Genomic DNA, 17,738 nt, shown 5'->3' with positions numbered 1-17,738 from the left:
TTACTTAGCAAAGTATAGAAGAAGACTCACCATTCTGTAGAGCTCTGTGGCTTTTTGCAGACTGCTCTGCAGCTCACTGGCTACCAGCCTGCAGGTCTCCACAGTCACTGTGGGGCCTGGTAGAGAAATGTCACACATCAGCCACTGTGACATATAAGCCTCATTTACACCAGAGCTATTCCTGACTCTTCACATAACATCTTTAAACAAATGTGTTAATTCTTCCAAATCAGTTAGATGTTCTTCATTCCCCAAATTTTCCCTCCTTGTGCACATTTAGAAAATGTCCTTATTTTAGAACATTTATTAGTAAAGTGAATTTGCAAATAAATGGGGTGTGCAGTTCCAAATAAAATGCAGACATGCCTGAACTACTATCTCATAGGCTTAACACACACGTGTCCTCCCAGTGACAGGAGTAATGATTTGAGCACACTCAACAACACAGACAGCTCAAAGAGACAGGTGAAGAAAGCAAGAAGACAAAGACAGAAGAATAAACCAACACCACAAGTTAATGTAAAAAAGAATGAAAGAAGAAGCATGCCTCACCCATCAGGTAGTAATGGTTAATGGACGAACAAGAAGAACAGTAAATGGAAGACGTGACAGGCCAGAAACTGGAGGAAAAGAAGTGCATGGGCACAGCCAGGCGTAGAGGGAGGGTGCGAGACGACAGCATGTACGAAGAGTGGCATCGGAGCGAACCTGGGTCCACGACAGCAGGCGAGAGCAGGCAGTCCGGTCTCACCACAAGCTCACGGGAACAATCTGGAGCTTGTAGAATCTCCTCAACACCTGCCACACTGGAATCCTTCCTCTCGTCTTTTAAATCAGGCTGCTCTGACAGGCATTCAACTTCAGTGGCACCAGCTGTTGATTGTGCTTCTATTCCAGGCTTTGCCTTGCTGAGGCTCTCTACTGCCACCTCAGGACGGACAGCTGACAGAGCAGTAACAGGCTGGACATTCACTGGGGCCACCTGGCCTTTGAGAGAAGGTGAACTCTTGTTGGGAAATACGCTCACTGGAGACCTTGGAGACCTAGGAGACCTTGGAGCCTCCTCTATGAACAGTTTGGGCTTGGCGCTGGGAGAAAAGGATGCCACAAAGGGTTTGTCTGGGAGAGTTGATGGAATGTCCAATGTCAGGTGGGGCCTGGTGCCTCCATGTTGGAGCTTGGCATGGAGGCCTTTGGGAGACTGTGCACTGGGAGTGTTGGCATTGAGAGTTGGCATGACAGCCGCCCGTGGTGCAGCGGAAACAGAAGAGGATGAAGATGTGGAAGAGACTATAGCAACGGGCGGTGCTACTGGCTTGCTTCTCTCCAGAGAACTGGCCTTAAAGGCCCCAACAGGAGTGTCAGAAACTCGGCGGGCCTCTGAAGTCATCTCTGTGCCTGGAGGAAAGCTGGAGACCTCACCAGATTCTCCTAGATTTAAGCTGTCGCCCATGGATACAGAGCGAGACATCTTGGCCATTGAGCTGGTAGTTGGGTTCATGTAGGAGCGTGACTTCAAGGTCTTGCTCTGGCCTGCGCTGGGCAAGGGGGAGGTGGGCACGGCTGGCAGGGTTCGGCGCGGTGTAGTCTTTTGATCTTTCTCAGCAGGTAGCTGTGGTTGGGGATGGACCTCCTTGGAGGGTCTGGCTGAAACCTCAGCTGTTCAGGACAGAAAAGGGGTTAGTTCAGTACCTTCTCAATTAAAACATGAAAAGTTTTTAATTTTTCACTTTCAGGAAAACTCACAATGACTAAAAAGTTTTATACCTCATTTAAAAGAAATCCGCACTACATTATGTTTATTTCATAGTTACTTTTTAGAATGGAAATAGCATCTCTGAACAAAGCTTTCAAAGCATTAAATTCAAACATTAAATATGGAGCATCATGGAAGGATGAATTTCTTTCATATTGTAGGGAGCTTTAGCATTAGAACAGTGTTCTGCCCTATTGTCTCACCATCTAGTGCCAGGTCATGCACTGACTGGGCCTTCCTCATGCTTTGGTTGGCACTGCACAGCTGGGGCCCTGCTGCTTTTCCTGGCTGGCCAGACCCTCTGCGAGTGTCTGTGACCGGAGATTTCTTCTTCTGAGTGACAGAGCGCAGGGCGGCCCCCTTATCAGTAAGGGAGTCCGATTCAGCCTTCCCAGAAGATGTAATGGGCTTCTCCTCTACCTCTTCCAGCAGCCCCTCTTCCATAAGCGGCCGTACCTCAGAGATCAGGGGGCGCATAGATCCATTTGCTCCCTTTCTTTCTCCACTTGCCTTGGCCGGGAACAGAAAGGCATTTCTATGGAAAAGCAAAAATATACTACTACAGTACCGTGATTGAAATAATACGTATTCGATTAAAATATTCCTTAAATCAGAACGCTAGATAACAGAAAGTGATTGCTATTTGAGAATCCTGATAGGAGTCTGCAGAAACAAAATCACCAGGCCACTGATTAAACATTTTTTAAATACAAAAAATGTACATTAAATTATTCTAATTTCCAGAAACACACTTTTAGTATGTCCCAATACTGCAACCTCTACATCAAGATCTGTATTACAAAGTTACACTTGGGAATGACCCAGTTACCGATATCTAGCCGTCAGTTTGCTCGAGAGGATTAATGGTTATTCTGCTTCTTATTGTGTAGTCATTTCATGTCCTCCCTGCTGGTTCCTCCAGTGCAGGGGATGAGCTGACCCTCAACACCTACCTGCTTGCTGAGCTCTGAGACAGGAAGCGAGATGAGATGCTGGCATTCTCAGAGGTGCTCTCGGAATGCCTGGAGCTCCCTGGAGAGGGCAGGAAAGAAACACTAACTCTGTTAACACCCCGAAAAGCTTCCCCAAAGCACAATGTTAGACTTGCAACAGAAGAGACAAGACCACGCTGGACATTGTAACAGAAAAGGGACAGCATGTTAAACTGGACATTTTTTGTGAAGCAAAACACACCGTAACTTACAAAGATAAGGTCAGGTTAGGGAGAATTATGACTTAATTAGGGAAAAGATGTGATGCTGATCCCCCTTGGCTGAGCTGTATGTGTACGGTGACAACAGAACAGCCCAGTCACTGGCAGACTCCTTTTTGTCACTTGCTGACATGAGGTTGAGCTCATGGAGAAGACTCCATTAACGAGAGGGTCCTAGGGTCACACCGTCAGTTCAGGTGGATCTAGGGGATTGTCTTGTTCTCTGACAAATTTCTCAAAGAAATTAGGTGTCATCTAAGTGAGAAAGAATACTGTTCTCAAATAGCTGTATTTTTGACAGCTACTAAAGGAAAAAAAATACAAGCGATAGAATATTTGTATATAAAATCGAATCCGCAGAAAGAAAATGTGGGCAAATCAATTCTCAGGATGCGTGGTCAAGAGTAATCTCTCAAGACGCCTGTAGTACCTGTGTTGTTGTGGTCGGCCAGAGTCTCAAAGTGCTGCTTCAGAAAAGCCTCCTGATCGGGTGTCTCTGGCACGGCCCTCTCCACCACGCCCCCTACAAACTCCTCCTCCTCCAGCTCCTCCCCCTCAAGTTCGGAGGAGTTGCCGTCCACGCTGAGCGGCTCCGTTGCCTCCGAGTCTGAAACAGCAGTACACGCACACATCCCACTCGTCACACTCGCCAATTCGCCACAACCTGCAAGGTACTCTGAAGTCTTTCCTCTTCTTTTGGGGACCATGCAAGTCTAGGGTGATGAGCTGGCTTGTGCGAGATGACTGTGGCCAATTTTCCTAACAGGATGAACCTTCTCCAGCTGCTAGATCTATAAAGGTGTTGGATCACCACCATGGAGTAGAAAATCTTTACTAAAGTATCATTATATGCTGGTACTGAGATAGGGCTGTGTTTATTCAACAATGCTTTAACTTTCTCAGTTTTCACATCTTCAGTACTGGAAACAAGTGTTTAACAACACCTGACAATGTAAGTAAAAAGGGGAAGAAAAGCACTGCTGTATAGCCCAATATCAATACAAGCATAAACACGCCTTCTGCAAGCAAATCAAATATCACATGTATACTAAGGATAGGTTTGTTTGACCAAGAGCCAGAATGTGCAGTTTCAATCATGTATCTATAGGCAGTAGCTGGTGTGTGTATGCTGTAAGTGTTCTTAAGTCCTAACACTCTGTATTCAGATCCCCAGCTGGGCCTCAGACCAGCAACATCTTGGCATACATTAGTAATATATTTATATGGATATATACACAAATATTATTATTTCTCAGCAATGCGCAGGCTGAGAAATCAGAAGGGGAGGAACCACCAAGCAGGAGTGACGCAGACAGACAGACAGATGGACAGTCAGACAGATCGGCTGGACAGCGTGTGGCTGTGGTAGGTGCAGAGTACAAGCTCAATACCCTGCACCCTTTCTCCCTGAGTAAACTTCTCTGGGGAAAATGTGGATTTGTAGGTGTGAAGAAGAGAATGCAGACTGAGGCCTCGCCTTCTCTCGGCTGATCAGGGCTGGACAGCTGGCTGCTGCAGTAATCCACTGAGCAGGCGCTGTCTGGGCTGTGCTTTTCATGGCACTCAGCGCCCTGGTATCCCCTTCTCATGTGTGCCTTTGGTAACTCTTTCACCTGGTATTCACTGAAAGAGAAAAGGAGATTTGATCACCAAACCTAATGCTTTCACAATACCTGCCGTTTCAGTTATCTGCTCATTCACCTTGCTTCATTTTCCATTTAGCTTTATTTATGGCCCAAAGATGATTAAAAGTCATAAACCGATTGAAAGCTCACAACACGGTTCCTGCTTTAGTAAGTGGATTTAAACGAGCCTCTAAAACAAGGCGGGGCACGAATTCCCTTCCCCAGGAGAACGCCTGCCCCGAGCGGACCTGCCAGCGAGGCTCATGCTGTCCTCTGCTCTCTCGGGAAACAGCACGTGCTCCTCGGTCTCGGGGGTCTGTGGGCTCAGCCAGATGGAGTGTGGGCGTGGGTACAACCGCGGGCCCCTCGTTACAGAATCTTCTTCCTGCAGGGGATTTTAACATGCAGGGATAAGCACAGGGAAATGTTCCACCTCAAGAGCTGTCAAATTATTAAGTGCCACCCTGAAACAATATTTAATACTGACTTACAGAAACTCCTTCAACTTGTATAAATGGACTCCAATCAGACTGTTGCCTTAGTTGCCTGCCTTGACTTCACGTTACCTTTTCAAATTCTTTTTGTTTGCATCAAATTTACATTATATGTACTGCATTATTAACTTATTGCTCCTGTACTTGAATTTTAAAAAAATGTTTCCAAACTTCAATAACCTCCCTCATCAGAATTCTTACTAAATAAACATCTCCTATCAGAGACACAGACTCCTGAGATATAGGGTATCACAGAGCCTCAAGCTCAAGCCCTCCTCACCTCTGGTCTGACAGCCTGCAGGCTGGTGGTGCTGCCCACCACCTCATCCTCACACAAGGGGGCTCCAGTCGGCGGACAGTCATGGCTCGGGGAGTTGGGAAAAGCAAAGGACTCCAGCTGCCGCAGGTCCAGCATGGACTTGACTGTCAGCTCTGTGCTGCCCATCCTTCGGGACCAGCGCCTGCGCTGCCGGGGGGGCATCTCGGACAGGCTGGCCTCTCCACGTTTAGAACCCGCTGTCCCAGTGTCCTATAGAACAGCCACCACACACATCGAGTAGATTAGAGGCAGCTTTGTATAAAATCTGATACAAACACTTTTAACCAATACAGCCACTTTAACTGCTGTTATTTGTAAGACTTTATGTATCTCAGTCTGGGTCAATTGCCCCAAAATAAAGAATGCATTTTATTTTAAAATTAAACAACAATTTTAGTGTGACACTGAATATGAGACTAAAAACAAAGAATCTTGGCAGCAGCCACAAGAGCAGTTCTAAGAGTTCTTGATGTATTCTTAGGTACTCCTCTGTAAACAGAAATAAGTTGCTCCAGTTGTCTGTGCCACTGGAGACTGCGCAGAAGAACCCCCCACCTTCTTTGGCTCCAGAGTAGGAAGATTCAGGGAGCTCTGCTTCTCATCTGAAACAGTGCCAAAGAAACGACTAGGGTTCAGAACACGGTGACCTCTGTGTACTGTGTAGACAAGTTCACATGAAACAGCTTCTTAATTCTCAGTGACAGCTTTGAATAAGAGTCCAGCATCAAGGCTAACATTAGAGTCCCAGGACCTCTAAAAGTATACCAAGAGAGATATAACAATTATGGAATCATATTTGAAGCATATAACCTCTTTAAAGACTAAGCAAGGAAGTGGCTACTTCATACCCATCACATTTCTGGACATGGTGTGTTGTACCTGTCTCCTCTGTGGGGCTGTTATCAGAGGAGATGTAAAGAGAGACCTCCTCTTCAACTCCATCTTCCTCTGCCTCTTTGTCGCTGTCTGATGATATGTTGACAATAGGGGGCGCACTGTATATCTCCCGCCTGGAATGGTACAGGAGGTGTCATGAATGAGGATGCACTGAAAGTTTGGGATATACAGTATGGCTGAGGTGTTGATCATGTTTGAATTTCTATGTCTCTGTGTGGATGAGTGACACACAGACCTATATCTAATGACTGCATTATATTTGTAAATAGGAGCATGGGACAAGATCATTCAAAACTAATTTGTGCATTCACAGTACCTGAGAGCAGAGTGCCTGTGAGGGGATGTTTTCTGTGCTAGCCTGCCCTTCTGTTTGAGCTCAGACAGGCGCTGTCTCATGCTGATGGTCAGCTCAGGGTTCAGACGCCAGACAAATATACAGCTGTGGGAAGACAAGCACTATCAATTCACAGCACCATGGACAGCCCAGACTTCCACTATTATACACCAGAGTATATATCTTGCCTTTGTCAAATGCAATGCACTCAGCAAAAACTAAAAAAAAACTGATGCCATGATGCCATCTATCGATACAACTACCAGTCTACCTAGAATTCCTATCCACCATGAAACAATCAACTGAGTGTATTTCAAACAAGGCAGATGAAAGAGAGGTAGTTATTTTATTCAAGACCTGTAGAGAACTTTGCAAGATTGAAAACTTCAAAACACAACAACATTTTAACTTAACCAAACCAATTGATAAAGTGGACAACATAAAAGAATGATGAAATTAGCTTCCTCTAGTGATAACGCAACCCCACTGGGACTGTACCTGTCTCCTGAGACTGAGACAAGGTGTTTGCAGTCATTGGTGAACTTCATTCCAGTGACGATCTCTGGCAAGAGAAACATAACAGTCAGGATAAAGGAATCAAATTAATAAAGCTTAATTTCTTGGCCTAGTCCTGCAGTCCAGCCAGTGCATCAGAGAAAACCAGGACTCCGCCAATAATAAAGACGCCAAACATAGCTGACAAGCATACTCTTTGTTGTCTTCTCTCTTTTGTACATGCAAGGGCTTTCGCTGTCAGCTTAACTGTCAATTCCAAATAGGGCCGCAGAAGGAGAAAAAAAATCCTTAGCCATCTTAAATTAAAATAAAAAATCAAAGAGTGACCAGAGGGCCCAGTGTTACCTGAGTGACCAAACATGGTGGCCACACACTCCCCAGAGCAGAAGTCAAAGATGCTGAGGTTCTTGTCTGAGCAGCTGGTGGCCACATAAAGCCCTGAGGGGTCTGTCTGCACCTGAAAGAAAAGATACCGAAAGGTAATTGCTGTCACACACACATTTTAATTTCCCACAATGAATAGATATTCTTTGCATACTTAGGAATGCTTTTACTCGCACCTAGTCTATGTGCAAAGATACATGCATGCATACACTAGACTGTAAAAAGAAACAGGCAGCAACACAAATAAACTTGATCTGTGAAACACTAAGGACATTAAAACTGAGAATTTAGCATGACAATTCCAAGATTAAAAGACATTTATACTTATAATCAATGCACAAAGCTCACATTAGAAATTAATATGGGGTTTGAAAGTAAATAAGTGTAATGCTTCTTGCCTTGATGAGTGTCCCATCCTCTCCCTGAGATCCTTTATACAGCTTTTTCTGTTTGCCGTTGCTGATATTGAAGATCCTGCAAGGGAGGGGTACAGTACATTTCAGCTTCTTGTGCTTACGATTATGCTCATACTGATACTAGATGGGTAGAGAATGACTCTGTACCTGCAGCTATGAAAGAGGATTAGCTCTTCAACCTTGTAATATTCTGTTTACAGGTAATGCTTTATACAAATTTACTTCTCGGAATACTAATCATTTAAAACTGAACCATGATCTCACAGTCTGGTCCGATCCTCTTTTCACTCATCAGATCTCATCAGACATTGTTATCAAATGCGCTGAGACCAGAAAAAATTAGATCAACCATGATGATCTTCTCAACCTTAATGACGTAAGACCAGCAGGGGTCACTGTGACACAGACATCCACAACAGCAGGAAATCCCTTCCATAAGTCCTGGGAACAGTAATTATGCCCTTTATAATGCCAGAAAAGACCTATAACTGTGCCAAGTCACGACTGAAGCTGGCTCTGTTCCAAAGCTTATAACTCAACACACTTTAAATGCAATAAAATTTAGTAATACAACACAGGAAAATTAATTTATTTCAATCATTTCTAACCACACCTAAAGTCCTTTAGGCAAAAAAAAGTCCAAGTTATATCAAGCAAATAAATAAAAAAGACACATCGCAAGAAAACTAATCACTTTGAAAAAGAACTCATTTAGTTCATTCATATCATTTAGAATGACATTAGCTATTCCAGTGCTGAAATACGGATGAAGTCTGTCCTGGGGTATACTAAAGATTTGACTCAATCTCTCTACAATGCAGAAGCAACTAACATAGAAAGAAACAGAGAAAGTTGAAAAGCAGGAAAACAAAGAAAAGAAAACTAAGACAAACCTAGGAAGAAGAAAAGGTTAAGCTGACATGTGACAGAAAGAAAGAGCACATGAATCTCAGCGTGCCTGTGCTCAGATGTTTAACACGTCTGTGTCTTAGTCTGGTCCATAGTGTTATGCGCCTGAGCACTAATCTACTTATCCTCCTTGAGCTGGCCGGCACTCCCCCTGCACTGTCCACTCTGTCCTCCACTGACTCTTCCTTTCAGTAGCAGGCCACTAGATAAGGAAGGCTCCAGAGACTCACAGACCTGATGCAGCGGTCCTGGCAGCCGATGGCTGCATATTTGAAGGTTGGATCCACATCCATATCATACAGAGTGGTTTTGCGGACAATGTGATGAGTCCGAGTGAACTCTGTTCCTTCAGACGTCTGTGGGAGAAAAAAAAAAGCTGAAAGGATCTACTTGATTTAGCCAGGAGAGGGGAGTTTTGGGGAGTGTGAAGGGGAGCTCTGACAGCCCTAGCTTTACCACAGGGGGAACTGCAATAGGCCTTTTGGTGAAGAGCACAAATCAATGTTAGGACCAGATGGCATATTTAAATGTACAAACAATTTTACGTACAAAGCTTTGATACTTCTAAACAACGCATTGGCTTGATTTGAAAAACATTATAATTTGCTAATATTTCATATCACTACAGTTTTCTGTTCTGTGTTTGTCACATTCTGTAAAAGACAGACCTGCTTTTCAAACTGCTAAACTTTTCTACAGTGGATGTAATGTGTTTTCCCTCCTACAGGGGGCACTGCATATAAATATACAGTACTTCAAAGGAAAGGCATAACCAGTAGCACGTGCAGCTAAACAGTAACCACTGTCTCAAACAGCACTGGGCACTGACAGGGACAGCCAGAAGGCTTAGTCGACTGCAGTGTAAGTCGACAGTTATACCAGTCTTCGCAATAAAGCAGCTTCCAGGAATTAACAAAGCACGTCCTAATAGCTCTAGTTTTCCTCCATCAGCACACACCACTTCAAGCTCCCCTAATCCCTGTAAGCAGGCATGTTTTTCAAGGATTCTTAAAGATGTACAAGCTTAAAAAGCTTACATTTTCATCTGATTTCATAGTAACAATGGTGAATCTAGAGTTATGCTTAGCTTTGCCTTCAGCTATCAGGACACTTGTTTCTCTTGCACGGCGTCATGCAGAGGCTTCTGTTAGTATATTGCTTTGTAATAGATCACCACAATTTGTAATGAAAAACAATGTCAACACTACCAGTTACTAGTCTTCTGGCTAGGCATCGAAAGGATGAATTAATTAAGAGTTAAGAAAATTAAGAAACTTGGGAAGAAGAAAAGGTTAAGCTGATGTGATAAAAAGAAAGAGCAAATAAGCAGTGATTCCAATATGCAATGAAGACAGCCAGAGTCTTGGCACAGCTACTGATTTTTGTTTAATTAAATAGTACAGCTGGATCTGCACTATAAAGCAAACAAGAAAAACAGTGAGAATGTCAATATATCAGACATCTTTAATTAAATAAAGTTTTCTCTATACTATAATGCTTTTATGCGGTTGCAAATTTCACAAACATGTCTTACAACTAACACAGCCAGAAGGGTAGTTCACTGTGTGTCAGTCCTATTACCACAAATTTACTGAAAAATGGTAAAAGCCTTCTATCTGCATAGTTATTTGACTCAGATTCCAAAACTGAACTGGGCTAGCTTATCACAATACAGACTGGAAGAATATAAGCACAATTATTCACATGCATATATGCAGAGTCTATTCAAGGACCTTAGTAACTAGCTTTCAAAGGAAGATGGTGAATAGCCCAGTTCAGTGCCTGCAACACACTCCCTCTGCAGAGCTAGAATGCATTTTAAATGGTGCTTGTGTGTATTACAAGAACTGGGTCCTTACAGCAAATGCATAGAAGGCACTTTGTAAGTTTTTATTCAGAGTACTCTGCTTTGGCAATAGAAGACCTTAGCAGAGACTGGTGCCAATTTTCCAACAGCCCTGTTTTTTCAGAAATGATTTTTTCCAGCAGGACAGTCCTATGAGAGAGCCTGTGGTGACAGTGTTTCAGGAAGCAACAGGGCCTAGCTTCTCTGGTAGTGGTAAAGCATTACACAATCATAGACCCACAGAATTTAGTGCTCCAAACCCAACATGCTCCATTGAATGAATTGGGTTTTCTAGAGAGCTGGAAGATCAAACATGCAGCTATTTAATTAAATGCCTATTAAATCAATAAAGTAATTGTCCACTCTTGAATGTCTTTTCCAAGTTTACAAGTGTAATGAGCCCCCTTCTGTAACACTCCTCTATATCTCTGTCAATCTAGAGGGTTTGTGCAGCACGTTCACTGCTGGTCTTTATGCCTTTTGTGTTGGATGAAGAGTTAGGTGGGGTGGGGGGAGGAGTGTTTATGTCTTGGCAGCACCAAGCCATCAGAAAGGTACCTTCTGTGCTGTGCGGAAGTAGACGCTCTTGTCAGCTCCACAGCTTATCATTCTGACTTTGCCGTCATTGGCTGTGAGGAGAAAAAACAGTTGCCGTGGTGATGAGATGTGCCCATAACAGAACACTGGTCTTGAAGTGCAGTTTTGCCAGCTAAGCAACAAATAGCTGGCATCTAGACAGCAGTATTGAGCTATAAAAATATAATGGCTCCAGAAGAAAAGGCTTGGCAGAAACTCAAGCAGCTAAAATATAAACCCCTCAGATACACTTTTGTACTCTTTTCAAACTCCATGTGACTTTCAATTTATTAGGGATTAACTTGTCGCTTGTCACACTGAAAGAACATGGAAAAAATCCTGCCAAAATGTCCAAAAATAAAGTCATTAATTTATAGTATGACAAATAAAAAAAAATACAATGACACAAACTACCTGACACAGTATAAGGGTATCCCATTAAGTTTTTACTGTTAGGTGAATCCTTGTATAAATGACAGACCGAGGGGTGTGCTTATACGCAGTGTAAACATCTAGACATTTCTCATAGCTCCACAATGTATATGAAAGGTCTGTGTACTTCCTGTGTATTGACCCATTATGTTGACATTCCTGATGTGTTCGAGTGCCAAGCACACTGTATGAAAGCAGTCACAGATGTGTGCCGACTGTACCGGTAGGAGGACTTGTGTGTATCAAGAATGTGTGCTAGAGTCCCACCAGCAAATTTGACAGCAGTGATGGAGGAGGAGTGGTCATCCAGGGTCTGCAGCAGGCTGTAGCCCCTCTCCGCGTCCAGCACGTGGATCAGGCGGTCCCGGCTCGCCGTGGCCAGCAGCTTCAGCCCTGTCACACGCACACAAACCTGCCAGCATCACCGTCTGCGCCGCGGCAGGACCTGGGATGCTCACCGACATTTTAAGACGCGTTGAATTGAAACAGTGCTTACATTTCAAACATTTTTAAATAAATTACTCACCTTTCGCTCTGCCAGCACAAACAGATTTAGTATTAAAAACAAAAAGTGGTGTTTATCAGTTTAGCACAAGCACAGTGAATGTTCATGAATCACAGAGTTAGGTGAAGGTTAATGACTCACTGCAAAACCTTGTTTTCTTAACTCAAGAGACTAAGGGAATGAAGATGACTTAAATATCGATCACAGTTTAAGGGGAGGAAAATGTGTGTACTGACAAGTCCATCTCCTAAACAAATCACTGAGGTAATGGAAAAAGAAAAACTACAACCTGCAAACAGACCCCAGGAGCCTTGCCCTTCCCCCATTGCCCAGCATATGGTGTCCATATGGCAGTGACAGTTACTGCAAACAGGCTACCCAGAGAAAGAGTTTATTAAGGGATTCTTCACTACACAGTACAAATTCGGGTACTGCTCTCAGACCCAGATCTCAATGCGGAGAACTGTTGTGATTATATATTGACTGGCGTGGAAATGCCATTGGTTCCAAGCCATTTTTTAAAATTAAACCAACCACAGTTGGCTAGGGACATGACCAACGATCAAAACTTTCATATATTCAGTGCCACTCATACAGCTCGACCTGTATGAGGGTTCAGGCAGGCTTTACTAAGCTGCGCGGAAAGCTGCTCTAGAATTTCTGAAGCCTATTAGTATATATACTTAAGGCGGAATCACTGGCCTGTACATATTTAATATTTATCTATTTGATGAAGAAAAACTGAAATCACTGGGTTTAGGATCTTGTCTATTTTAATAAGAAATACACAAGAATACATAGTGCTTCCTCAAATCATGTTGTTTCTGTTGGGTACTATTTGACCAATCGTGGTAGACAGCTTTATTTTCATATTTAGTTCACTTTGGCTCACAATTAAGTTTTTTTTGCACTGTGCAGCACAAACTTTTCCAGTTCAGAAACCTACATATTTCATAAGAACCATGCTTTTTATTTTCCAGGATGTAAAAACTCTCCATCGTATCTTGTTATAGCCACCTACTCAAGTAAACATAGGATTACTTTTGTTCAAAATTTCATTCTCAATAGTTTCCAGAGAAAGATGTTAAAAAAGCTCTTATGTTTCCAAAACTGTAATGACACTGCAATACTGAGCCACTTTTCCAAAAGGTCAAGACTCATAACAGTTCGTGCTCATTTTAAACAAGGTTTTCTCATATTTCTAGACAAAAGACAAAAGGCTGGAGAGAGCAAAGCACAGACACAATGGAGGGCTACCAACTCCTCCAGCAGTGGGAGTCTGCAGGTGAGAGAAGGAAAGGCCCCTGAGGAATCAGGACTTACAGGCCTGTGAGTCTCCAAGGGTTATTCTTGACTACAGTAGTACCAGCAACTCTGCCAGCTGAGCCGTGTCAACTGGCAGACAGAATTAGACACCATAAAATAAAAAAGACATTAATACCCAGAGCAAGCAAGCTCTGACAGTTACAGCCACTTAACAAGAGATTCAAAGAGAGGGAGAGCTTTGCTGGACAGCTGCCACCTTTGACCCCCAGCACACCAGAGCTGTGTGGGGAGGAGCCTCTTCTACAGTAAACTTGCCTTTCTGCAAGACTAAGGATCACACTCCATTAAACAAGAAGAGGCTGCACCTCGAATAACACCTTCGGCACTTACAGTATTTCACATTGCAAAAACAGCACAAAACAAGCAGGGCTGCTGCACCATCTGTTCCATTTGCTACCTCACCTCCTAAGCACTCCAAGTTTATTGTGATCTTCCATTTCAGAGTCCAACAGGAATGCGAATGCATGCAAATAGGAGTGAACTTCAATGCATCAGCAAAAATTGTATTTTTTACCACTATATACAGATACTATTCTATTACCACTTCACCTCTAAAAATAGCTAATAAGCTGACTTTTTTGTGACTCAGTGCAATTCTGAGGAAACCAGATGTGTTTACAGAAGGCTGTTTTTGAGCCCCAGTCGAACAGAAATGGGAAAGTGAGATGCAGAGATACTGCGTCTTTCTGTAGATGCGGGCGTGTTTGAAATTGGTGCTGTTGGCGGAGGTTTCTCATGAGCCTGGCGATTTAGACAATCGGTAGAGGAAATGGAGTGTCGGAGGCTCGTTACGCCAGCGGTCTCACCTGTCTCGGGTTTGGAGTACTCCAGGCACAGGATCTCCGAGTCATGAGCCTCCACCTTCAGGATCTCCCCCATGCTCTGGAGCTCATGGATTCTGCAACATAGCACAGCCAGGCTCTCGCACAGCAAACTAGCACCCTTGTTCGTTCACACCTTACACAGCAGTGCAATATAGTGCCCTCCTGCACTCTGCTGAGGGGACACTTCCCAGCTACAAACACCAGGCTGACTCTCCTAATATGAATATGGCCCAACTAGGAACCATGTTTCAGCCAAACATACATTATTGTGCATTGTATATACATGTTCTTTATAGGCACATGTTCTATTTTTTCACACAAGGCTTCTGAATGTTAGCTGATTTTTTTGTTCCATAAATAATGACGAAGTAAAATTTGTGTGTGTGGTTTGTTACATGAGGTTAGATTTATCTACTGTTACGACTCGGGAAAGAGTAAGTGAAGATCAGATATATCTAAATAGGTAAACCCACAGAATCGTAAGGAGGTGTACTTTCTTTTTCAATTCACTGTCTGTGGCAAGTATGTAATAAAGAACTCTGCAATAGCACCTCTCTGAGGACAGAAAGCAGTAGGATACCTGAGAGTCCCAGTGCGATCCCCTGATGCTAAGTGCTGGCCATCTGGGCTGACACACACAGTCCTGATGCCACTCCTGTTGTCAGAGGTCTGGAAATCTGGTTTTTCTGTATTACCCGTGGCTGTGCACTCAGTGTCCAGCAGGGAGGCAGTATTGTTGTCCATATAGATCATTTTCAGGAGGTCCTGGACATATAGGGACACAGAAAAACACTGGGTCAGTTTTTTGTTAACAATTGTGTTGCAATAAGACCATAACACATGGGAAGAGATACTGAAACTTTCACTACCATAAGAATCTGAGTAAACTAATGTCAGAATCTACCTTCGATTCTTCAAATACACAATGGACTAATTAAAAAAATCCATCTAAAACCTAGACATTTTAATTTAACTATGGGACATTATTCTTTAAACAAATCTTCAAAGACAAAAGAAGGCGGCAGATGATTCTTTGGTGGTTTCCTGAGCTCAAATTCTGCAAATGGAATGATCTTTATCTCGGAGGTTGATCTTTGAAGAGTTCTCCAATGCAGCAATCAAAACTGAATCACTTCCTCAGTCACTGTTTAGAAATGCTTCTCCAGACATGTTATGATGAATCACAACATTCTGAGCAGCAATTTTCCTCCCCCCTCCAATCCTGCACCAGCACAGGATTTATACTCATTCACTTTTACACACTTTTGTAAAGAGCTCCACAGAAAGTGACCACAAACACTGTGTACGTCAGACTGCGATGATAGCCCACTTTGGCTTCATCTCTCTGTCATTCCTGACTGTGTTTTCATTGCCTGGCCATGTTGATGGGTAAATGTTTCATACAGTGTGAGACAGTGAGTTGTACTGGAGGGGCTGGCAGACTTACATTGCTGATGACATTGCGGGTGAGAGTGGTACTGTGCCCATCTATGTTCCAAAGCCGTATGGTGTTGTCAGAAGAGCAGCTGAAGAAGGAGCCAGGGGAGAGGCAGGGTTGAGCACTGTCACTCACTTCTGGGTACACCTGGCACACAGAGATAGGGCTGTCAATTCAGCACAGCACCACAAACAGTGCAAAAGCCTGTTGCACATCACTACAGCACAAAGAGCATACAGCTCATGGACATACTGAACAGAAATAGTTTGAAGTACACACACAGTACTGTCCCACAATTCTCCATTCTTGCAGTAGGGCTGATTGGGCTGGTGCTGATCTTACCTCTACGCTCCACACGCAGGCAGCGTGGTAAAGTGCTGAATACACCTTGCCCACTTTCCGAAGATCGCGCACATCCCACGTGTACAGGCTGTGGTCGTTGTACACACAGGACAGCCAGCGGTTTGTGGGGTCATAGGTCACCGCCACCGTGTCCGGGTAACGAGCATCCAGCTTGTAGGAGAAGAGGTGACTGGCAAGAGGGGAGAGGGCATAGGTAACGTTCTTGACCGATGACCCGAAAGACAAGTAAACTATACTAGCAGCAGCATGCTGAGGAACACAAGCACACCAGACAGAAATGACCAAACCCAAAATGCCACAACACCCACCCCCTTTTATTTCGGTTAGCGTTTCTTTCCCTGGAAAAAAGGTATTGAAAACACTCCAAACATAATATCTACTCTACGACTCATGAAAAACATTAATTTGTACTACTATACTGACTAACAGTATGGCTAATCACAGAACTTACAACACCAGATTTTACTATTATTGAAAATTATACCAGCATTCTAAAATATGCTCAGCCTAGTGCTTAAGTTAAATGATGTTAATACATAACAACCACTGAAATAGATATGAATCGAGATAAGATCTATGCAGATAAATTGCTTGCATAAATAATTGCCAGTAAGGATCCATGAATATTACCGAGACTACTGTACAAAGAATGACTTGTGGTAGTCTCTATTCTAAGGGAGAATGCACTGATTATCAGAAAACATTCAGGTAACATGCCAGAAGTGCTTTTCATGCTTATCTACAAGGGGAAATTGACTAGAAATTCTGAATAGCCCTTCAAGAGTCTTGAAAAACAACAACAGATTTCAAAAATCCCTAGTGGACAGTATGGAATACTAAGCAGTTGTAATCTCTTTATAATTCAAGCAAAGCCCACGTATGTCCTGCATAAATAATGAAAAAGGGAGGAATTGTTTTGCTTTTTATTGAAAGTATTCATACTTGCATCCTGTTGGGCAGAGTCAGATTCCACACAGCCCACAGAATGCCACACTAGCCAGGCCCTGGAATCAGCACCAGGACTAAGTATGCATTGTGTTGCATTAAATCTCATTAGAACAGCTCATTCTGAATCAAAGGCCTCCATTCAAAAACATACTTCTTAAATGGCTTATGATTAATGCCAACTGTATTTCCTTCTTTTCTTTTTTGTCCTTGTAATTATGACTGGGTTCAAAAAGAAATTATGACAAAGGGGATATGAAAAAGGGAAGCATATCAATGTGGCGCAGCAATGCGCCACAGAACGCACAAAACCAGGTGAACTTGTGTTCTACTGTCAATTTCCTGGCAATCACTTGGAGAAGTGCGTTATAAAATGATGCTTTTGAACTCGCAAGTGGACACAGAAACAAAAAAGTAAAATAATAGAAATCTGCAAAAAAGAAATCTTAGAAAATAAAAAAGATTAAAGAACGTATTAATTGTATTATTTCATTGGTCAATATGGACGTATGCTACGGGTTCTGAACAGCACAGGCAGTTGTTCAAGACTTCAAGGTGAGATCCTATGGTCCAGCCATTAATGACACTACTTGACTGTGTCTGGAGTTCTCCAATTGGCA

The 17,738-nt window shown here is 43.1% G+C and overlaps 1 protein-coding gene across 2 annotated transcripts in view; it reads right to left on the bottom strand.

The window, feature by feature from the left end:
- Positions 1-17,738, bottom strand: part of mapkbp1 (mitogen-activated protein kinase binding protein 1) — a 61,618-nt gene that overhangs the window by 4,457 nt on the left and 39,423 nt on the right. For both annotated transcript variants that reach the window (XM_088925705.1, XM_088925706.1), the window contains 21 exons: positions 16,153-16,342; positions 15,820-15,957; positions 14,953-15,137; positions 14,355-14,446; positions 11,985-12,110; positions 11,268-11,338; positions 9,098-9,219; positions 7,937-8,012; positions 7,500-7,611; positions 7,137-7,200; positions 6,621-6,743; positions 6,287-6,417; positions 5,963-6,009; positions 5,369-5,617; positions 4,843-4,979; positions 4,447-4,592; positions 3,400-3,576; positions 2,710-2,788; positions 1,960-2,291; positions 709-1,659; positions 31-116 (listed from right to left, as the gene is read on the bottom strand). In XM_088925705.1, coding sequence (XP_088781831.1) covers positions 31-116; positions 709-1,659; positions 1,960-2,291; positions 2,710-2,788; positions 3,400-3,576; positions 4,447-4,592; positions 4,843-4,979; positions 5,369-5,617; positions 5,963-6,009; positions 6,287-6,417; positions 6,621-6,743; positions 7,137-7,200; positions 7,500-7,611; positions 7,937-8,012; positions 9,098-9,219; positions 11,268-11,338; positions 11,985-12,110; positions 14,355-14,446; positions 14,953-15,137; positions 15,820-15,957; positions 16,153-16,342 — 3,634 coding nt within the window. The remainder of the gene's footprint in view (positions 1-30; positions 117-708; positions 1,660-1,959; positions 2,292-2,709; positions 2,789-3,399; positions 3,577-4,446; positions 4,593-4,842; positions 4,980-5,368; positions 5,618-5,962; positions 6,010-6,286; positions 6,418-6,620; positions 6,744-7,136; positions 7,201-7,499; positions 7,612-7,936; positions 8,013-9,097; positions 9,220-11,267; positions 11,339-11,984; positions 12,111-14,354; positions 14,447-14,952; positions 15,138-15,819; positions 15,958-16,152; positions 16,343-17,738) is intronic.

The sequence above is a fragment of the Atractosteus spatula genome, chromosome 9 (assembly GCF_055471065.1).
Source record: "Atractosteus spatula isolate fAtrSpa1 chromosome 9, fAtrSpa1.hap1, whole genome shotgun sequence".
In the NCBI taxonomy this organism is placed as follows: Eukaryota; Metazoa; Chordata; class Actinopteri; order Semionotiformes; family Lepisosteidae; genus Atractosteus; species Atractosteus spatula.
This window is presented reverse-complemented; position numbering and strand designations above follow the sequence as displayed.